Source organism: Apus apus, chromosome 3, assembly GCF_020740795.1.
Source record: "Apus apus isolate bApuApu2 chromosome 3, bApuApu2.pri.cur, whole genome shotgun sequence".
NCBI lineage: Eukaryota > Metazoa > Chordata > Aves > Apodiformes > Apodidae > Apus > Apus apus.
The window spans coordinates 77,541,811-77,564,883 of NC_067284.1; the positions used below are offsets into that span (position 1 = coordinate 77,541,811).

The window sequence follows — 23,073 nt, forward strand, 5'->3', positions numbered from 1 at the left end:
AATGTTTACATTTTTGGCCAAGCTAAAGATCATCCTGCTTTTAGAAATCATTATATAGCATCATGCAGTGAGAGAGGAACAGGTCTCTTCCAGCTATCATTCTTACTCAATTTGTTCTCTGAGTAACTGGGATGGCCTCGTTTTCATTGCTTGGCACAGAGCACCAGAGTCAGGACAACAGCCCTGCCTTCATTCCCATTTCTTGGAAAGTCCCAGAGTTGAGTGCTTAGATCTGCCACGGAAAGAGGTTTGCAAACTGGACTGTAGTAAGAAGCAAGTGTAACACACAAGAGGCAGGAGGTCAAAGTCCTCCTGAGACAGGAAGATCAAATTTTATTTTACATTTGTCACAATTTATGTTTTACACAACAGTTTAGCTAGAAACTCAGAAAAACCCCGAACACATCTTGCATGAGCACTGCTGACCATTGACAGAACAGAACAGCGTGGATGTCCACCAGTGTACATGAATCCCTAGGGATTTATCTCACTCCATTATTTACGCTTCCTGGATTTTTAAATTTTTTCTTAGAGCTGAAATGACAAAGAGAAAGCAAACAAGCACTCAGAACTCCATGAACAAGCTTCGCTGTTAAGCGCAGCCCGACTCAGCCTTCCTGCCCTCTAAAACGAAGGGTGTGTTGGTACCTGAAGACCCAGCGACCTGACACAAATCCCTGACGCGGGAGCCACCCCAGAGCACCCCCGGGAAAGAAGCCTCTCCTCTCCTCTCCTCTCCTCTCCTCTCCTCTCCTCTCCTCCACCGAAGCGCAGCCGCCCTTGCCCTCTGCCTCCCAGGGGAGAGCCGGGAGAGCCAGGCGCTTGACACAGGAGCGCAGTTCAGGCCTCCTCCATAACGTGCAACCTCCACCCCCACCCCAAAGTTAATACAGCTTTAAAAACACCACAAAAAGGCAGAACTCGGGAAACCCGGGGCAGGGGAAGCACGCCGGGCGGCGGACCCGCGGCCTCCCTCCCGCTCCCTCCCCGCCGGGCCGGGCCGGGCCGGGGCGGGGGCGGGCGCGCCCCAAGATGGCGCCGGCAGGGCCCGCCCTCCCGCGGCGGAACCGGGCGTGACGGCAGCCGCGCAAGATGGCGGCGCGGGGCCTGCTGCGCGGCGGGCTGCGGCGGCTGCTCGGCGGGCTCCTCGGCAGGCCCTGGCTCTCGCCGCCGGCCCGAGCCCTCCGGGAGGGTGAGTCCGGGGGCTGCTCCGCGGCCCCGCGCCGGTCGGGAGGGTCCGTTGCCTTGGCTGTCTCTGATACCGCTCCTCTGAGACTGAATGAGTCTCGTTTTGTCCTCACATCTCTTTGTTTTTTTGTTTGTTTGTTTTTTATCCTTTGCAGTCGTGGAGGTGACCGAAGGCAACACGACCATAGTAAGTCCTCCAAGCGCTTTTCTGGGGCGCTGCCCTTGAGCCGCTGCTCCCCTCCTCAGCCCCTCCCGGGTGTGTGTGTGTGTCGGTGTCCCCGGCCCTTCCCTCCCGCCCGCCCCGCAGGGAAGAACAAACGGGGCCGGAGCGGCGGGGCCGGGTGGCCCGGCCCTGCCGTGCCGTGCCGTGCCGTGCCGTGCCGTGCCGTGCCGTGCCCCGGGGCTCCCTGGCGCTGCTGCGGGCGCGGCCTGTGCCGCGGGGGACCCCAGCCTTTCTTTCGGCCTGTGACCCGCCTGGTGGGCCGGGGCGGCCGGCGAGGGCAGGCCCTGCCTGCCGAAGGAAAGCTGGTCCCGGCAGTAAAGCAGGAGTTCTCAAGTAGCTGATAAAGAGGAGCACTTGCTCAGCTACGGTTTTAAGACGGGAAGGGAAAGCCCGAAGCAGTAGGGTTAGGTTTTTACGTGATTGACACCATCTGAGCTGTTGCACCGTATCTCAAGAGAGTTGTTTTTTTCAGAAGAAGGACTGAAACTACCGGGAGGGGATGGGAGATGGCGTTGTTCTGCTCGCATTACATGTGCCGGTAGCAGTGTATGCCTTGGCTGGAGACAGGTGGCCCAGATATTTTGAAATGTGTAAATACAACGAAGAGAGGGGAGCAGGAAATGGCTAGAAGACAGTGCACTAAATGCTGACCCGTATATGAATAAATAAGGAGAGAACGGTTACTTTGCTTGTTAATGCAACTGACAAAACCTGGTTGTTCACGCCTTTGAAAGTCAGAGTTTCCTTGTCATCTTTCAATTAGTGGACATGGTCATGTTTGAAACCTGAACGGAGCAGGTTACTTATATCTTAGATATATAATATCAAATAGAATACGGGAGTTAGCAAGGTCACTACCACTGACAACAAAAATAAGGCCTAAAAGAAAGTCTCTTTTTCTTCTCTTCAAGTGCCAGACTACTAATCTTTGCCCAGAGACCTGAAGACAATAGCTTGCGAGCATGCCCTGAAGTTGTTTTAACCAAAACAAGGGGGGAGGAGTGTGCACACCAACACAGCACACACAGTTGATTACTGTACTTTGCACTCAAGTCAGTTCAAAGGAGGGGTAAATTATAATCATCGAGTCCCAATACATTATCTGAGGCTCGAAGTAAAAAAGGTGTGCGCTGCAGTACCAGAGCCCTTTGGAAAAATTATTATTCCTGGCCCATTGTAGAAGCATAAGGGAGATTTTTATATTTCTACTATGTAGTATCCTAGCATCAATCTAGGATTCATCAGTGCCCATATCTGAGAAAAAGCTTGTAACAGATGGTGTAGATTGACTGACTAAGGGGCTGATGCATTTCTTAGCATATCCTTTGGTCACTCTACTTATCATACCAACTGTGCAACAGTGTTTTCTGAATCCGTTTTTCTATGCTCATCTTTCTATGTGTCTTTGCTTTTATCAGTATTGAAGGAAGTGTTTGACATGAACCAGATGAATGAATCCCAGAGAAATCTGGATTTCATCAGCACAGAGAGAATGTAGAGCCCTGTGTTCCCTTGTAGTTCTCTAACAGAAGAATAATAACTGGTTGGGTTAACAATCTGAAAGTCCTCAGTAGTTGGGGAATAATTACCCAAAGTTGTACTCTTAAATTTATCTCCAGAAAAATTGATAATGACACAGCATTCTGAATCTTTACTCATTTCCAAGATGGAATTACAGTTAAAGTACAGTCACAAGCCCAACTGGCAAGAATCAAAACCAGATACACTGGTTTCCCCAAAAATAAGTGTACCAGTTAATAGAAAATTAGATACTTGCCTATATTTTGTATCCATAGTTGTTTTTTTGGTTTTGTAGAAGTGGCTATTCTACTTGTGGGGAGAAAACTCTTACTTAAAAATTGACAGTATTCTCTCTCTTTGAGGTACCACGGTGCTTGAACTACAAATAATTTACTTGTTTCTGTTTTGCCGTCACTAGACCAGAAAGACCCAAATCTATGGTAAAAATTAGTTTTGACAGTTCAGCAGGATGCCAGTGCTACATGCACACTTACAGAAAATACTGTGCTTTTCTCTTCCCAGATTTTCAGGCACAGAACCTGATGGGTCAGTCTAAATCAATTTTTTCTTAAGAGCAACATTGCCTTCCACCCAGGGTTTCTTTTTAAACTCTCTGATGTTTGCACTATTTGAGGCTGTCAGTTGGTGTTCAAAATCTTATTTTAATCTTAATTTGACCAGAGGGAACTTCCAAAATATTTTGGAGAAATAAAATGGCTTAGTGTTGTCTTTTCTATCTGTTTAGCTGCTGAGATAGCTCTTGCTTCTATTTATAAGTCCTCAAAACAAAAGACAAGCATGCATATAGGTTGACTTAATATTCCTAACATATCTACACTTAGAAAACTAATTTCTCAAATTCTTCCTACACATACCCTCTACATCTTGCTGCATGTTACTTTTGAGAAAACCTGAGTGTTAGATGTCACCACTTTGTAGGAATACAGAAAAGATTATCAAAGTATCTCCTAAAGGAATTGTTCCAGGAGTTAAGCTGGGTAAAATATTGGTGTATTTAAAAGAATACTTAATTAATTAATTTTTAAAATCCCCACACAAACCCACATGTACTAACAGTCCTTTCTTAAATTTAAGTTTTGCTCAGAATTTTCCCTGGTGGTCATTTATAATCTAGCAAGTCCTTGCATGTTTTGGTCCACAACATGCACCTGCTATTCTGTGACGTTTTCTTATTCCTAGAAAAAATAGTGTATTTTAAAGCTTATGGCTCAAGGGCCACTGGAATTTGAAGGCATGGTGATTCAAAGGAGTACTGCACTAAGCTGAATTCAGGCAGCTATGACAATTTCACACTGACTGCAAACTGGTTTATATTTAGTAAAAACATAAAATAATTTATTAAATGGTTCTCTGTACCCCTTGTTTTTTCTCTTTTCCCCATAGTCTGTGTATATCCAAAGTGATTGGTACATCTGTAGTTGAATAATGCAGACGCTGTTGCCCTTATATCTGTGCAATACAGGTCCACACATTGTGGGCTTAGGAAAAGTGTTCCTCAAGTCACAGGTGCAGACCTGTGTCTGTTCATTATATCCTTTGAATTGTTTCCTAGATTGAAGGGAGAGTTCATGAGGATCCTGAAATACCAACACCTCCAAACCCCTCTGGCCAGTGTCCCATCTGTCGCTGGAACCTAAAGCATAAGTACGATTATGTGGTAAGTTTAATGATGGAGAGTTCCCCTATTCTCAGCTAGATAAATGTTGCTCTAAGATCTACATACTGCACAACCTGCCCCTCTTGTATTTTGCTGGATGTAGTAAAGGTAGTTAACTCCAACCCTGCTTCTCTTGGGTGTAACAAGAGCTACAAGAGTAATTGTTTGCCTTGGCTGATAATGTTCCTGGGAAAAAGAAGGTGCTCTTATCAAATAGGAGGATTGGAATTATACACATGGCCATCTGATCTGAGAAAGCCATGTATCTCTGTTGTGCTCAGCTGCCTTTCAGCATTGCACCTCCAGGAGAACCAAGCTAGAACGCAACACTTAGTCAACTGATTCAGGCTTGTTCTAACTCCAGAGAGGCTAAAAGACTTGAGTACCTCAATTATATGTCTCCAAGCACTGCAATTTCCCATTGGTTCATTGTCCCCTTAGGTAATAACTGTTTTCTCTGACTTCTCAAGCATTTGTGTTTACATCCCTTGAAAGAAAAAAACAGGTTTGATGAAAGCTTTTTGCAGAAAATGCTGATGAGAAGTTTATTAACTAAGGAGAGGATTACTAACAGTAAATGTAGAAGATAGAAGGGAAATCCTGTAATCCTTTAAAACCAAAGCACAACAGTCAAGAATATTTTAGAATAAGAAGTGTGAGGCAGAAGATGCAGAAGGTAACTTTACAAGAAGTCATTCAAACACAGAGTTTACAAAAGGACTGCAAGCTAAAAACCCAGTACTGGAATTAGAAAAGAAGAAAAACAGACAGGAACATGCTGTTAGTAAGATAAGGCAACAGAAAACTCAGAGTAGGTTAGTATCAATAGGATTAGGGTTAGAGAGATACAAAATGCATCTGGATGAAAATAAATCTGTGTGATAAAGTCTATTAATGAGAGGAGAAGATGACTGAAAGCCACATTGGCTGCAGAATGAGTAAGCTGGTCACATACAGTCCTAGCTCACATATACAAAAGAAAAATTATGTTTTAATATCTAGGTAATAATGACAGTCTTGCAAATGTGAAAAAGAGGTACAGAAGTAACTTAAGCACTGAATTAAGTACAGACCAGCAGGCCTGGGTAGCATATAGCCCCAAAATCTTAAGGGAATTAGTTAACAAATATGTTACTTCACTTGCAGGATTTTTTTAAAGGGTGAAAAAAATCCTAAGGAATCACCAAATAGTTTGAAAATAGCAAGTGAAATACTAAGTAGTTGTGAGAGGATGGAAAATTGATTTACCAGGTGGTAATTATCTCAATAAACATTGCAAATTGCAAGGAAAATGGTATCAACTAGGAGTAAAAACAAATCACTTGTTAGATAGGTCTAATTATGACTCATGAATTATGAAGAACATGGGTACAGAAATAGTGCCAGACAAAGTACGTGCAGTTACTCCAGGCAGGTGAAACAACACGTGAGATGTAAACGCAATACTACTTTAGTATCTTTCAAAGCCTGTGTTGCAGAAAGTAAGTTGTGTGGAATCTGAATGTTGTCAGTGAGTCTGACTCAGGCCACTCGTTTCTTCATGGTCACTGATTTGTGATGTGATCAAAACAGACCAAATATTTTTTAAGGTTAATAGAATTTCATATGACTTTTAAATGCAAGGAGTCAACAGCATCATTAAAGTGGGTAGTTCTACAGATTTCGAGAAAACATTCCATGAGTCACCCATTAGCAACTCCTGGGAAACTATAAACTGATGCTCAGGGATTATATGAGCCACGGGAGTGGATTAATTCTTGAAAATACATATATATATATATATATTCACTTTATACTGCTGTCTGTGGTAGAAGACTCTGTTGCACGTAGATATAACAGTGCCATTGAGAACCAAAGAAGCAGTTTCAGACAATTTCATGCTGCACAGCCCGAGTTCCAGGAGTAGGAGGAGGGTGATGGTTCCAACAGACAATGTAAATTATGAGTATTAGATGTGTTTGTAGAGTGAACTAAGGTTATGAGTTTTCTTCCACACTTCAGTTTGATTCTCAGATCCTGACTTCTACTTTCAGTACAGAGGCAAGAGAAAACCAAATGTGAGGAGAGATCCTGCAGCCAGAGCCTTGAGAATCCTTGCTGAGATTGTTCCTAGGAAATTGTGGTCCTGAGAGACAAACTAGGAACTTGTCCACCCTGGCTGTCATGTTGTTTTTGAATGCACATGCATTCAGTACTCCTGCTGTAGAGCAGAGGAGAACCTGGACAAAAAGCTAGAGAAGGCAGTGTGAACTGGTATTTCAGAACTGTAGAAGTTTCTTACCTCACTATTTAGAAGCATTCCTCTGCAGGGCTGATGAGAACTAGGAAAAATTTCAGTTCAGAAGTAGACCACCTCTTCTACTTGCATAAGTCCCTTCTATGTTTACATGCTTTGTACCAGTCATGGATTTTCAGTCATTTAAAAGTTAAAGTGAGTAAAATCTCCCTTTTCTGCACAAAAGCACTCTCTGGTATTTTTCTTTGCTGCAGCAGTGATGAACAGGAGAATCTTGAAATGCTTAAGTGCAGGCATTTAACTGTGTGGGTAATTAAACAGTGGCACAGTTTACTCACTGGTGGTTAATTGTCCTAAAAGTCTGTAAATTGAGAATAGCTATTTCTGTTGAAGATACAGCCTAGTTCATACAGCATAACCCATAATCTGTACTTGTTAAGAGATCAGAGTAGATGAATCACAGTGGTTCCTTTGAGATTGATAAACTGAGATCAGTCAGTTGCACAGAAGGGAAAGTGTGAGCTTTTTTGCTTGGGACTCTTGTAATTGGACTGAATGAGGCACTGTGAAAAGGGAAGTGTTGAATTAGCCCCTGGGGGAGCTGAGTAATATGACCTCATAGGACTTTCCTTTTGTCATGTGCAACTAGCACAGTCTAAAGTAGTGGCATAATGAGTTACTTTGGCTGTCAGAGAACTGGGGGACCAATGTCTCCAAAGTTATTAATCAACTGAACAGGCATTGTGCACACTAGCAGGTCATGATTCCAACCTGCCTCAGCAGTGGTGTGAGGGCTGCAGTTGTCTTTGCCAGTTCAGTCTTCAGTCTCTACCGAGGCTCAGGATAACAGAGCCTGAGGTATAAATTCCCACAGTTTGTGATCTGCATGAGTCTGTCCATTGAAACTGAGACCTCAGTTGTTTTTTTTTCTCGTATTCATTGAAGGTAAACAATTATCGTGATCATTGTCAGGATGCAACTATATTGAAACCTCTAGTCCTGTTACAAAATGTCTGGAGAATGGTGTAGAGCTCCCAGGAGTAAGGGAGAAGAGAAAAATTAGACTCTTGTATAGCAGAAAATAATGACTGGCAGACTTGCCTGATACAATCTAGTAGTAATTTGGCTACACAGACAGAACTCTTCTTGCGGTAAATGAAGGCTTTAATGAAGTGCATGTAAGCAGTCAAGGATCCTCCTTTTCATAGTGTCTGCAGATAATAAAATGCATAGATGTCTCTGCAATTTGGGTGCCATCCATTCACAAGAATGTGCTGTGCAAAGTGTTTTGTTTAGCAAGTTTATCCAGCCCTTTTAGAGGTGAAGGCTAAACTTGTTTTTTGTTTTCCCCCTTATCCACTTGAAACATCATTAGTCTGAGTAGGCAGTAAATATGTCATCTTGCTTTGGCAGCAATTAGGAGAAACCAAACTGCAAGCTTTGCCTATTAGCCCTAGATTAATTCAATCCAAGTTGTTTTCATCAAATGCTGCGGACTACAGGGGTGGGAATCTGGGTCCAGCCTCGTGGGAGCTGTCCAGTGATTAAAGCAAATCCGTGGTTACAGGCTTGGCTGTCCACTAGCACAAAATGTGAATTTCATGGAACATGACGGCACCATAAGAACTTGCCAGACGTTTCTTGTTTTTTTTCTTTGACCGCTCCACATACTTTTTCACTTTCCTCCACAGCTGCCCCATAAAGTTGGCTGTACCTGTCTGCTTTCTCCCTGTGGTGAGATGCATCTGTGTGAATACTCTGGGAGAGGCACCTGGCCTGTTAACTGCGGGGATCTTCAGAAATGGACAAACCATCTGTCAAGTGTGCAGCATTTTAAGCCAAATGGCATGAGTGTAATTTGGAGCTGGAACAGCTGGGACATAGATGATTCCAGTTAAGAAATTACTGCCACACAAGGGTGTTGGTCAGTTGGTCACACTGTTGGTCAGAGATATGATAACAGAGAATGGATTTTCCTGATTTATTTTCCACAGGGAGAAAAAGACAGACTGTCTCCCTTTGCTTCCCACCTTCCCCCTTTGCATGGAAACACTTGATAACAACCCCATGACTCCACAAGGCGTGGTAGTAATATGAGAAATAACTTGGACCACACACACCCTTCACAAGAGTCTGTGGCCTGCTTAGGCTTTCATGGCTGCAAAGACTGGAACAGCCTTAATTTGCCATCAGCTCCCATTTTCCTCTTCCCCACAGAGTAATGCAGCAGGCTAGTAGAAAAGTCTAGAAAGTGTTTATATCTTTCTAGGCACTTGGAGCTGGATAGCCCTTTTTCACTTAGGGAAGTGATACGTTTGTGCTAAATTAAACTGTTGGTGATTTGGACAACTGGATGGCTAAAGAAGAGGAAAAAAAAGGATGGTGTCTTGCTCTGGTTTCCTGAATCCAATGCAGTGCATTTCAGGAGTGGTCAAAAGTCAGTGCCCTTGGACTGCTTGGCTGGCCTCCATCCAGTTTCCACCAACACGGCTAGGACCAACTGGTCCCTGGGTTAACTTTTCTCATTGGCAAGGCCATGGGTTAGCTGAGCTGAGGACAGTTTGCTTCCTTTTTGACCATAGATGGCCTCTCAGGAGCTTGCTGCTAGTTGCTCAACTGTGCTTTTCTTGCTCTGCGTGGTGGTTGAGAAGTCATTTTGTATCAGTGAGAATTTGCTTAACCTGCCATGTTTTCGAAGGAGCTGGATCTAAAAATGAGTCTGAACACATTCATTGTAGACAAGAGGAGGTAGAAAAGAAGCCAGATAAGGGAAGAGGGAAATTGTGTGTTATGATTATATTAGTGAGGGTAGGATTGACAGCAAGGAGGGGAAGGAGGAAAACAAGCCACGAGAACCCAAAACAAAAAAACTCTACATTTTTACTGCAACACAGCATCAGTCAGAATCAGCCATTACCAGAAAGCCATACTGAATTCCAGCAGCCTCCTTCAGAGCTGAACTGGTCTTGTGCAGTGGGAGTGGATGTATAATTCCTAGATAGCTAGGTTTTCTGAGTATTCATTTTATATGCTCTTGTGATTGTTTGCTTTTGCAAGGGCAGTAAATGAATCTAAGAATGCTCCAGGGAACTCTTTGTAAAAGGGCAAAGATGAGGGGGTGAGAGCAGGTCTGCGAATCTGTGAACAAGCAGAGTCAGGGTCACCCAGTGTGAAAATCAACAAGTACTCTTTGTTCTTGCCTGTTGCCCTAGACAAGGGGGAGTGTAAAATGCAGAGATACCTGGTTTGAATTCTCATTCCATAAGGATGCTTACTGACAGGACTCTTCCAGCCTGCAGGCAGCCTCTGCATGGTCCAGCTTCCTCAATTATGAACATGTTTACAATATCAGTGAAGTAAACTCTCAACGAGCAACAAGTCTATCAACAGATGGGAAAAAAACAAGCACAGAGTCTCCAGAGGCCCTTTGGGCCACCTTATGTTGAGGTTAGCATGTCAAGGAGACATGCCTATATTGACCTGAGGGGTATGTTTGCAGTGATGCTGCATGAGGAAATACGGAGCATGTATCTAAATACTGGGCTGTTGTACTATGTACAGTTAAAGGCACACTTGTGCAACAGCTGTTGCTGCTGTGTTTAAAAATTTGTCATCCCAGCTCTGTGATATTATCAGATCCCTTTAATTTTGTTTTCATTAAGAGTGCTTTATATTTCTAGAGCTCAATTGGAAAGGTCAACAGCAGTGTAATCTAAATGATTCTTGAATCACAGCCAAACCCTTGGCATGCTCTGAGAGCTCCTTCCATCCAGCATGGCTGTAATAGCCCCACTTTATATATACAAAGTCAAAGGACTGAAGGCAGAAATTTATCCTGTTAGGCCTTTCTCATCAACACAGGTTCTTCTCTTACAAAAGCCTTCTTCGTGCGAGATCTTGGACCATTTCTCTGCTCTCCAGAGAGACATGAAGGAAGTTCCACCATGGGAAACTGGATAAAAGTTTGAGGAGTAGATAGCAGAGAACAGCCCTGCTCTGAGGGAACAAGGAGGAGGCCAGAGGTGATCTAACATATCTGTGACCTTTAGGATAGCAGCTGTGATGGCATTTCAAGTTGTGTAAACACTATCCATCTGTAGGTCTTGTGTAACTGTGCCTGAGTACCTAGGACACATTATCTTAGCTAGAATCTTGAAGCAAGTGACAATGAAGTAGCAAGGATTACAGCTGACATCATGTGTTTACACTACTGAAGTCAGGGGAAGACTCACACCATCTGAGTGACCTTACCGAGCTAAGCTGGCAGACAGAATTGTCAGCAAGCAAAAGCCACTTGTTGTCAAGCTGCAGGCAAAATGCGTAGGAAGGAATCATTGTTTTGCTGTGAGTTCTGTACACAGCACGAGGGTCAGCACTGTAACTTACAATCGCAGCAGTTAAAGTAGCTGTAGCACTGATGGTTTTGCCCTTCTCTTGCTCTCTCAGGATGTCTTGCTGCTGAGCCAGTTTATTCGTTCTGATGGAGGGATGCTGCCACGCAGGATTACAGGCCTCTGTTTGGAGGAGCACAAGAAGATTGCTGTCTGTGTGCAGATGGCTCACCGTGCAGGTACCTAGCCTCCTGAGACAGCCCTGTACTGTGGGGTACCCACAGGACCTCTTGAGAGGGGTCTCCCGCCTATTTAGTATAGTTCAGTGAGATGTCGTTGTCCAGTCACCCAGCAAACTTGTTTTGGTCCAGCTGCTGGGACAGGATGATGGACCAGAGACACCTTGTTCCATATCTGCGCCTTGGCTCCTGACTTGGCAGCAGACATTTACCCTGTAGATGAGTCTACTCTTACAGAAAGATCTTACAGAAGTGGCTCAGTCTCTAGTAACCAGTGATTCAATACCAGCTTCTGAAATTACTTGATTTAGCATAAGCTGGACCTGCCCTGTCAATAACATTCATCTGTCTGTTGTCTGCCATGTGAAGACTTTTTAGCTTTACTGTGGGAGTGGGACCCAGGCTGACACAGGTGGAGTATTGTGCTGTTCTCCATGTTTAATACTGGAGTTGTATCCACAAGTTAAATGGACTGAGAATTTTAATTGTCAGATTTTCACCAGAGAGATGAAATCTGATTGGACACCAGTGCCTTCTGTCCTCTCAAAAAACCTCTTTGATGGGCCCAAGTGTCTCTGTCTTTGATGTGTATTTGCTTTCTATATCAGCAGAACCTGCTAACTTCTCTTTGGCTGGGGTGCAGCTTCAGCAGTAACTAAAGGTGTACTTCTACTGTAGTTCAGTTTTTGCTGTGCTGCCCCAGTGGAGACGTGGATTGCCTGGCTTGTGAAATGTAATGTAACTTCTGGATGCCGTAGAGGAAAGGAGGCACTGCAAAATATTCTTACGCCTTTCCTTTTCTGTTTCAGGTTTGTTGCCAAATCACAGGCCTCTACTTCCTGAAGGGCATATTCCCAAGAAACCCAAGCTCAACAGGTGAATAGCCTTTTCACTTTATTTATTTATTTATTTATTTATTTATTTTTCAGAAATAGATTGAAAGAGGAAAGCAGTTCCATCTTACTGCGTAAAACATGCCTCAGGCAACAGGGCTTATAAAGAGCAGCATTTCAGAGGAGGTTTTTCACACTATTCTCTTGGCAGTCTTTTAAGGGCAAACCACATCTCATTCAAACCATTTATCCACACAGGATTAAAAGTGCCACAGGTTAAAGTCTGCCCTCCCTTCCTACGCTGCACTCACCTCATCACTAACAGTAGAACAGTCATAGGAGGATGCCATAGAGATGGAATCACAGCATAACAGTAGTTAAGGTTGAAAGGGGCCTCTGGAGATCACCTAGTCCAAGCGTTCTGCTCTAGCAGGTTCACCTAGAGAAGATTACCCAGGACTATGTTTTCTTACATTCAGGCAGAATTTCTGGTGTTTCAGTTCATGCCCATTGCCTCTTGTTCTGTCACTGGGCACCACTGGTAAGAACCTGGCTCTGCCTTCTTTACACCCTCCCTTCAGGTATTTGCAAAAATTGGTAAGACCTCTCTGAGCCACATTCTCTCCAAGCTGAGCAGTCCCTTCTCTCAGTCTTTCAGTGCCTGGCCCCCAACAGCAGGAGGGTGCCCAGGCAGAAGTACCAGCAGTGAGTGGGGGGCTGAGCAGCCACCAGGAGCCTATCACAAGCCTGTACCACTCTGCCCCATCCCTGCTTGCCCTTCCTGTGCAACAGGGTCTCTTCCCTCTCCCCAGCCTCAGTGGCCCCTGGCCTTTGGTGGGCGAAGGGAAAGCCTGCGGCCGCCTCCTGCTCTGTGCTGGGCGCTGGAGGTGCTAATCCCCTGTTTACGACCCCACACTCTGTTTCCATGGGGATGTCAGAGCAGTTTATGAACTTCACATTAGCAAGCCATGGGGTTACCAGAGGCCATGGGGCTGTTGCTGGGAGAGCTTAGGCTGCAGGGCTGGGGGCAGCCAGACACTCCTGCGTTTTAGGTCTGACTCTGCTGTGGAAATTTGAGGCAAGCTTTTGGAAGTGTCTCTTGGATACTTGCGGGCTGTACATTGGGTATCAATGAGGATCAAATTAGAGGACCCTACATTGATGCAGACCTGTAGCCATCAGATACTTCAACTGAAAACTTCTTCTTTCCCATGTCTTAGAAGTCTTTGGGATTCTTTAGTTTTGTCTATCTAGCAGCTGTGGGGTGGGGTACATTATCTAGTTAGCATTCACATAGCAGCCCTACATAGCAGGTTGAGACAGGAAATGGTAAATCCTGTATCTTGCTGGAATCACACCAGGACTCCAGATGTAATGCCCTGACTGTTGTAAATTGTTCCACAGACTTTTAGTGAGAACAAAGAACGGATACCTCTGGATACCTTCCCTATGCAATTAGGTGCTACACCTCTAAAATTAAAGAGATTTAAATTGGAGATTAGTATCTAAGTCCCTCCCTATTGTATTGCTAGTCCCTCCCTACACCACCCTTGTTTATCTCCTCCCTGCAAGGGAACCCAGCAAACAGGGTAGAAGCAGAGTTTAGAAAAAGAGAGCAGAGCTAGTGCTGAGGAGGTGGAACAGCATTGAAATAGGCAAGCTTTGGAGTCTGGGTGGAGACAAAAGAATAGGATCAAGAAATTGGATCAAAAGTTTTGGTGATGGGGCTGGAACAAAACAAATGAGTCCCAGAGCCAGAACAGAGTGCAGAGGTACTTCAGGAGTGCTCTCCTGGTCCCTCATTATACTGTCTTCTCAGTCTGGTGGAACTGGAAAGCCGTGTGTGGGAGCCTTGCAAAATCTTGGCCATTGCAGTTCTGTGAGAGTTTTGACTGTGTGTACCCCCACCTGTGCTTCCTGCGTTGCTCTGTGGAACAGCAGCTGGCACCAGATAAGGAAGGAGATATAAATTGCTTCCTCTAGCCTGCAGGGAGAACTGAACAGTAACCACGTGCTGAAGATACATTCAGCAAGTACTTATTTCAGGAATGAAGCCAGTGTTCTTAAAAGTTTCCCACATAAATGACTTGTCCAGGCTTACCTTGTCTTTGCCTGTGTACTTGTTTCTAAAGCTTTATGTAACTCTGTAGCAATTTGGGAAGCACTCAAACAGTGCTGCCAAATGAAAGGGAGTTGGCAGGGGAGAACAGGGGCAGAATTGGGCTGGGACTTTTGAGTGGAACAAGCTGCCTAGTTCAGTGCCATGAGAACATGAACCAGGTCAACCTCTAACCCTGTCTGGTGTAATATCAGGGCTGCACACCTAACATAGCCTGTCCCTTCACTACGTTTTTGTCTTCTGGGTTTTTAAGTGTCAGTCCATGAAGGAATGTACAGAGTATCATAGCAGGAACTACACTGCACAGTTCAGTGATGTATTTTCCAAATTTTGAGCTTCAGCTCTTGAGATCACTGTATTGGCTGTTCTAGTCATGTTCACCTCTCTGTTTAAATGAGAGGTAACAGTGCCTTTTTTTCACTGCAGCCCTGGGAATGCCAACGGGGAGAAACTGAGGTGCCCCATAATATGCTTGGGTCCCTTGTTAAAGCTTTACCAAGAGAGGGATGCAAGTAATGTACATTCTGTAACATCAGTTTAACCAGCCCTTGTGCTGTGCTCCACCAGTGGGTCTACTCTGATGATGGTATTGAAGTATGCTCTTCTGCAGCTCATCCCTTCCAAAATAACCTCACCTTCAGGAGCACACTGAAATGCCTGTGCTGTAGGTTCTGGAGATACTGAATTGCCACTGTCTGCTTGAGGGACCTTTAACCTGATCAGTGAAGAAACTAGGGATCCATGCACAGCACCTTGCCCATTGCTGTGCACTGATACTTGCAAAGCTGAAAGAGGTGTCATTTGTTTGGCTCTGTACTTACTCTCTTGCCATCAGGAGTTTGCATTGTACACAGAAGAAAGCTTTGCATACAGAAAACACTGTTCCTGCTATGCTGTTCTAAAACAGGAAGGTGGAAGGTGAAAAGAATACACAGAGCACCAGAGGTGTATAGTCTGTCTCAAGACTGTGACAATAAGTTTTGCCCTGCTGAAGGAAAGCATTCATTTCAGTCTTGTCTGTACTTTTGTGTGCTCATCCCTTCTGCCCTGAAATTCCTCTCATTGCCCTCCTGTAAGCAATCTGTTGTCTTCAGTCTTCACTCTGAATTGAGAAATCTTTCACTTTTAAAGGAGGGACTTCTGAGAAGTCACTATCTACTCCATATACTTCTGTGAGAACTCCTGCCATCTGGGGACAGAAGATCTTACACGGAGCTGAACAATGTTTTGCTGATGGTAGAGCACTTGACATTAGACTACACCATCAGCTGCTAGAGTGACAGGCCAAGGTGAAAGCTTAAGATAACCTTAGGGACTGATTCCACTCACATCACCTGAGACTGAAGGAGATTCATTGTGGGGAGTGTAACTTGAAGTGGGAGTCAGAGGCCAGCACCTCTACCATAATACAGACCTGAGCATTCACTTACTGCACGTAAGACTCTCTGGATGTTCTGTAGACTCAGAGCAGCAACCCCTGCCTGGCTGAAATCTGCCAGATTACTTCATCTGGATGAGCAATGCCTTTCATTTCTCTCCAGTCTTGCAAAGTTCTGGCTGATGCTCCCTTTGGTCGTGTTTCTTCCAAGGTTGTATCAGTAGTTTTGACAGCAGCTTCATCTGCTGCCAGAAGAGGGACAAAACCAGCCAGATTAAAAACTGCTTTGTCTTTGCATTTTGCCCGTGAGACAATGTTCAGGGCAGCTTCATAGGAGATCTGTGGCTCCTGGGCAAAGGTGCTAAGGAAGTACATAAAGAAGGGCTGAGGAGCTATGTTAATGTCTACTTTTGAGAGCACCAGAAAAGCTGCTACTCAGCTTTTCAGTGGCTGCACTTGTGGCATTCTTGGCCAGGATGTTTGGCCCTTGTCACGATCACCCTGTTTAAAGTGAGCCTGCTTCAAATACAAAGTGTCTGGCATGCACTGGCTATCACCTAGCTGAGATTAAAATGTAACATGCCACCACATGGAACTATCAGCAAACTGTCTTTTTTTAACAAGGGTCAGGGCTGTTGCCCTGCCATTGATCTAGTGATGTGAAGTGTAGATTTATCACCCAGAATCCCATTGTCTTCTCTGCCCCTCCAGAAGGTGCTCTTCTGGTGCTTACTCAATTATGTTTATGAACTTAGGACATTCCCTTTTACATGACCCAGATGACTCTGCAGAGAGATAAGAATTTCCCTGCTTTGCACTGGGTCACTTGTCAGGTGGCCTCCTCCTATACACTCCATCTCCTCGTCTTGTTTCTACTACTGAAATTCTAGAGGAAGAGCAGAATGCTTTGAGAAGTAGAGGCCTTGTTCTTCATCATCCAACTGTCTAGCACACTAGGGGATCACCCATCCAGGATGTAATGTAACACAGAGGAGGAGATTGGAACTGCTGAAGAAGGTATAACATGAAAGTGAAAGGGCTGTTTGAGCCAAGCTGTGTGGTCCTAGGGAGGACAGGAGATGTTTGAGAACACCTTGTGTTTAGAATTCAACAGCTTTCTGCTCTAACCTGTGCAGTTGAGACACTGTCCAGGTGAGACATGCCATGCTGTATCTAATTTCTGGGACTTTAGTTCTTTGCCTTTTTGCTTTCTGCCTGATTTCTTTTTGACAGCGATAGCTCATTGTTATAATTTAACTACTTTACTAGCTATGGGCACTTTTGCAGAAATGTGGCTGTTGGAGTACCCACACCATCCATAAACTCTTGAGTCTACTGTCCTCCCCCTCTCTTTTGTATCATTTGTCTGCAGAACTTAGACATGGAAAACCAATGAAGTTTACCCCCATCAGTGCAAAATTACTCCCTACAGCTGATTTTCTCATGTTTGGCCCAATCTGGGGCTTCCACTGTTTCCAAGGAATGATTCCACAAGCAAATTTGTCTTGCAGCCAAGGATTGTTCCCTCATCCTCAGCCTGAATTCTCCCTTTTATAACTTCCTGCTGTTATTTCTGTGTCCATTTGTGCTTCAGCCTGGCATGTTCAAGTTAAGTGCTGCAGAAACAAAATATTTTCACTAGCCCATGAGGCTGAGGAAGTTCTCAGGGATTTTAGGAGCACCATGCAGTGTAACAGGGTGTTCTCATATTCCAGCATCATGTGTGTTAGGCCACCATACATCAGAACCATTTGGGAAATGGTCAAGCACAGCTGCAGGTCAGACTTCTGCCCATGCTTTCAGGAATGGAAACCTAAATAGCTGAGCAGTTTTCTTTCCAGCATGGAAGTTGTCACATGGATAGTGTGGACTAATGCTCTATCAAGAACAGTCACTGAGTTCAGGCCAGCTTCTAGATGCTCTCTGAATATGAATAGAGCACTCATTCTCTTCTGGCTGGTTAAAATTATTTGTTGAAGTACAACACTGTGAAGTCCTTCCCTTCCCAAAAGGACTAAGGGATGTCACAGGTTCCTTGATTCTGGGCTCCGTCATCAAGAGGTACTGTAGGTTATGGAGTTTGATTTTGAGCCCTCAGCTGCCACTCCATTTTCAGCTTCCTACTGGAAGAACAGAACTTGGCATAGATAATATCCAAGTCAATCCCTCTTCCATCACCTGAACTGAAGAAGTTACCATCTGTTAGGAAAGAGGGAGGTTCCATAAGAACTCCTTATGAATTACAAAGTTCTTAGGCTCTGTGGACACCTCTAGTCCCTGGGAGCAGAATCTGGTTTCACCGCTATCAGCGTTTCACTCCAGCAGCATGTGGTTTCTCTCATCTGCATGGAAACTGTGCTGTGCTTAGCATGTGAACTGAAAAGCAAAGAGCCAGAGTGGCTGCAGGTGAGCAAAGCCAAGAGGTGTCATGGGAAGGGATGTGGCAGGGAGGAGGCAGTCTTGCCAGCACTTTGATCGAGTGCTTCCTGCAGTCTGTAGCCCTCTGCCTTCTGCTCTTAATCCAAACAAAAGCCAGATTGAAAAAGTTCAGTGAGGGTTCAGAAGTTCAGCCTTGAACTGCACCAGCATGGCCTTTGCTTGGGCTGTGTGCAGGACAGCAGTTGCCCCATGGGTAGGTCATTTCCCTTACCCAGTATGTGGGAGCCCTGTGCCTGCTCCTAAGGTGTTAAGCAGCAGGCCCTGGGTAGGAAGGCTTTGAGGTCTTCCTGCTCACTGAATAAAATCCATGGAAACAAACTTCCTCATGCCACAGAGATTTTGGGCAACTGCAGTGACTGCAAGTGACAAACAACACTTTTTTCCATCCTGTTTATATCTTGCTTTTTGCCATCAGGGAAATCACACCAGGATTCCCATCAGGTTTTATCCAAACTACTAATTTGTGCAGCTGGAGTCTAGAGATTCTGGTTGTTGCCCAGGATCCTAGTGTATTCAAGGGGACAAGCAGAGCCCCGAGGTTGGTCGCCCATCCCCAAGATTGGGAGTCTGTCCCCCCTTGTCCAGAATGAAAGCTGTGCACACTGCAGTAACAGGTTAGGAGACTGCAGACCAGCTGCATTTGGCATCCACATGGAGGATCTGTTCTGACAGCCCTCAGCTGGTTGAGAAAATTCAGACCATCTGCCAATGTGTGTTTGTAGGTTATTGTAAAAACTCCCCAAGACAAACTGTGATGGGATACAATGGAAAGTTGGGTGACTTGGCTAGAAAATGGGGTTCACCACCTTACATGGACAGCAGAGTTTGCAGAAAAGCCCTTTGTACTTGGCTTTGAAACTCTCATATGTGAGTTTTGTGGATTGTTTTTACTCTCAGGGAAAAAAAAAAAAATCTGCCTGTGAAACAGTAGGAACTGGGGTTAGTCAAAGAGGAAAACGAACTTTGTAGACTAACTGCTCCCAGGCATCTGGCTTTTGCCACTGCTGAATCAAGGTTAAAAAAAAAATTAATAATAAAAAAGAGGCAGCAAACAAAATAGGACAAGTTTGAGTTTGGGACAAAGCAAGTAATAAAAGCACTAAAAGCGAATGTGCTCCAGGAAGGGAAAGTGTCCAAATGTCTGTTTCAGCTAACAATGAAAAGCCCCAGCCTGCAGTCCCCAAAGGAGGCCAAAAGCCTGGACCAGAGGGCTGGATTAGACCTGCTCAAAAGAGAAATAACAAAAGCTTTAAAATCAGGCCATTACTAAATCCTCCTTCCTATGCAGAATTGGGGTGTGCACTTCCAGCCCCCACACAGAAACAGAGGGATTTCTTAAAAAGCCACTGTCTGTCTAAACCTGCACCCAGCATTGATGCGTATCTGACATTCACACATTCACTTCTCTCCCAGCGAGATCACTTATTATCATGGGAGCATTTTCCCGTAAGCGTGTGGACATGTGACCAAAACTGCACTTGGCACAAAACAATTTGGGATTTTTTTTTCTTCCTTCCCTGTAAGTGCAGCCTTGCGATGCCAGAACTTGTGCTGCAGACCTCCCCACGCAGCAGGGGGAATGTGAGATGAAGGACCTAGCTCCATGCGCCCGTAAAATGCCCCTACAGCTTCTCCCAAAGGAGCTGCCTTGCCATGGTTCTTTGCTGGATTCCGCACTGGGGACCCGCGTGGGGACTTTCTCAACTCCCCTTGCATGTGAAATGAGAGAGTCTCTCCTGCTTCCTGCCCTGGTGCTGTTATGTAAGGGATTCCACTAATGCACTAGCATAACATTAAAGGTGAAAAGGGACTAATTTAATGCATGCTCAGGAGAACAAGTGGCTCTACAGCATCTCCCAAATCCCTCCTGCTATTCCTCTAGGTGTCTTAATGGTCATAAACTCCTCAAAGCAAGAGCACAGCATTTTGGAGGTGGCTTCATTTCAGTGGCAGGAGCCTCCAGATGTGGTTCACTTTTCACTTTGTGCTGTTCGGTATTGCTGAGGAAGAAAAGTGCTAAGAAAATGGGCTGTTATTGCACAGTCTGTAGCTGCCCGGCATCGTAAGCTTTCTTTGTAGTCCTCAGGAATGTGCCAGATGCCTTCAACAAATGCATTATATGGTCTCTGTCCAAAGTTCTTAATATCTTAAATTTGCATGATGCAAACAAAAGGTAACAAAGCTGTTTGGGGAGAGGATGACTGATTGAGGTTACATTAAGACCATGGGATTACTCAACAGAGGCATGCAAACATTGCTGGACAAAGTTTATCAGTCTGTTCCAAATTCTAATTTGTTGGAGCATTGTTTGTGAAGATTATGCTAGGGTTTTACTTTGGATCTTTATTGTCTGAAAAGACTTCTCTTTCTCTAAGGACCTCTATTCCCCTCTCTACTGGTAGCAAAAGATTTAAAGCCTAACAAAACTCCAGGCCACCCAGCCACAGAGTAAGATTTCCAGTAACTGATTCTGGATCTGAAATCTCTCGCCTGCTTGCAAAGCCAAGTCTAAAACTTGAAATGGTAAAAAGCAGAGGATTCTGCCAGACGTCTCTGCCAGACGTTGCTCTTCACAGAGATATGCAGTTGTGATGATCATTTCCATTCTAGTACCTCTTGCATTGTAGGTTTCTGACTTCTGCACCAGCAAGCTGCAATGGTATTGTACAGAGAATACTAAAGCAAATTTGGACATAAGAAACTACAAAACTAGGTCATAAACCCATCATCTCATGCAGAAAAAATAACCAATTATCTTCTGAAAGTAAATGAAACCATTTTTAGAGACTGTTTCTCACAGAGTTTAGCTTTTGTAATTAGTTTACCTTATTGAGGCCAGCTGTTGAAAAAACACCTCCCATAGAGGCTGGATCCTTTCAGTCCTGGATTTAGTTGCAATGGAGGGATTTGGCACTCCAGTTTAGCTACAGATGGACAACTTGCCAGCCGCCTAGAGACTACACCTGATTTGTTTTGTGAGACTGAAGTCAAGCAGGTGCCAGTGGGTTCAGAGGTACAGCTTAGAAATTCCAAAACAAACAAAAATTCCTTTTCAGTGGTTCCTTCTGAATGGAGAAAGCCCTACTCACAGTTACTCCTTTTAGAAAGAGGCATGTGGGGAGGCAAAGGCTACAGCTTCTGCTTTATTCAAAACCTTTTTATCAGTGATCAGTCTCAAACTGAAATGCATTTGTTTTGTTTTGACAGGTATCTGACTCGCTGGTCCATCAAAGCTGCAAAGCCCATCTGGAGGAGGGGCCCTAAGTGGTGCAAAAAAACCATGCCAGTTGGACACCCTTTGCTGAAGGATAATGTCAAATATACAGACAAGCCTCTCTTTTTAAACCACTAATGGCCAGAACTGGCATGGTCAGTAAGCACAGCTGTTTTACACTGTTCTGCTTTCTTTGCAAGTTTGTCAGTATCTCAGATTCCAAAACTATCTTTAGTACTCCATATTGTCTCCAGTGAATGAGCTGTGATCTAGTGCTCTAGGAGAATACTAGATTGAGCAAAGCAAAGTTCCATGTGCAGAATTACTTGGAGAAAGCACGGAGCAAAGACTTTTACCTCAAAGCCAGAAAGGATCTTTTGTTTCATTATGGTCCGTAACCAGGTTTTGAAAAAGTTGTTTCCTTCTTTTTCCAGCAATGAGTGGTGATCCCCCATTAATGTGTTTCAGCTCAGATTTATCTCATTTGGGCTTTTGTATCTGGGACACTGAGGGAAGAAAAAGTCTTGCAGCACTGTGTTCCCTTGGCAGTAGCAGAAATCATTAATGATTACTGAAATGAACTATTTTTCATAATTTGTACTATCCATCATTTGCAGCAGAACACCTGTGGCAGTGGCAGACAGGCATGTGTGCATCTTACATGTGCCCTAAGGATTCCTGGCTTGTGCTTCACTCCTGGATCTACCAAATACAGAATGCTGACATTTTTAATGACTTTGTCTGTTTTTTCCACTTGGACTTAGATTTGCTACAAGTCTTCTATGTCAGTGATATGTTTGCTTCCTGGGATATTTCGGGGCTGAGAGGTGTGCGTAGTTTTCCATCCTGTAACTAAAAGGTGGCACCATTTCTCTCCCATGTACAGTAGATGTATCTGCCTCCCACCTACTGCCCACCATTTGAGAAGTGCTACTTATGGGCCTGGTGTTACAGGCTTATTATATTTATCAGGGTCATTATTGCTTTGGCTCAATTTCTTTTATATTTATCTGGAGGCTACAAATCAACACAGCTTTTTTATGGACTACTATGCCACTTAACCTTGTACTGCTTTCATCAGAGTCATCTATCAATACCCATTGGCATGGATAGGGACAAAGGGTAAGGATAAACCTGTATTACCTAGGAAGTCAAATTAGATTGTAGTGGTTCTTTTCAGCCTTACGTAGTGAAATGGAAGCCCTGCATTCAGCCCCTTGAGCTGCCCAAGATGATCTTGCTTTGAGTGACAGAGCCAGGACTTCATTTACTATACTGAGATAAGATCTCTGGCTGACCATCTCTATTTTATGAAACTTTGAAACCTACAGCCCTTGAGAAAGAAAAAGATTTTTCTTTCTTCAACATGCAGAAATTACTGTATCTTCCAGCCCAGGTAGTTCTGCTCGGTGAGTTACACCAATGGAAAAGTTACTGGATTAAGACCACTGCCTTGATATAAACCCAAGTCAGCACATTTTACAGAAGACCAGGTGATGCCCACAGTTAATTGTTTTTTACAGTTTAGTGCCATGAGCTGGAAAGACCCCTCTAATTTTGGTGGAACTCAACATCTGAAAACCAAAATACCCTCCTCTCCAATATGCCTTTCTGGAGTTGAGGGTTTAGTAGGGACTCATTACAGTATGCATCAGCTTTCTGCTCTGACTGCAA

General features: G+C 44.3%; 1 protein-coding gene and 1 long non-coding RNA gene across 3 annotated transcripts; one reads left to right on the top strand and one right to left on the bottom strand.

Moving 5' to 3' along the window:
• Window positions 1–301: 301 nt before the first annotated feature.
• On the bottom strand, window positions 302–1,089 carry LOC127382416 (uncharacterized). Its single transcript, XR_007888948.1, has 2 exons — window positions 649–1,089; window positions 302–534 (listed from the first exon to the last, which is right to left on the bottom strand). It is a non-coding gene; the product is annotated as an uncharacterized LOC127382416 (long non-coding RNA).
• On the top strand, window positions 1,059–22,131 carry MRPS18A (mitochondrial ribosomal protein S18A). Of its 2 annotated transcripts, none has more exons than XM_051614001.1 (7): window positions 1,059–1,192; window positions 1,344–1,375; window positions 4,506–4,610; window positions 11,293–11,416; window positions 12,226–12,292; window positions 21,393–21,554; window positions 22,017–22,131. In XM_051614001.1, the coding sequence occupies exons 1-6, from the start codon at window positions 1,093–1,095 to the stop codon at window positions 21,535–21,537; spliced, it is 573 nt and encodes a 190-aa protein (XP_051469961.1). In that variant the 5' UTR covers window positions 1,059–1,092; the 3' UTR covers window positions 21,538–21,554; window positions 22,017–22,131. The 2 variants fall into 2 exon arrangements, with proteins under 2 accessions (XP_051469961.1, XP_051469962.1); XM_051614002.1 differs by having other exon boundaries at window positions 22,020–22,131.
• Window positions 22,132–23,073: the final 942 nt, after the last annotated feature.

Bases quoted from the DNA above. Each gene is read 5' to 3' on its own strand.
- MRPS18A (XM_051614001.1), top strand. From the start codon at position 1,093: ATGGCGGCGCGGGGCCTGCTGCGCGGCGGGCTGCGGCGGCTGCTCGGC. The intron at 4,611-11,292 runs GTAAGTTTAATG...TTGCTCTCTCAG, and splicing joins AGCATAAGTACGATTATGTG to GATGTCTTGCTGCTGAGCCA. The intron at 11,417-12,225 runs GTACCTAGCCTC...TTTCTGTTTCAG, and splicing joins GCAGATGGCTCACCGTGCAG to GTTTGTTGCCAAATCACAGG.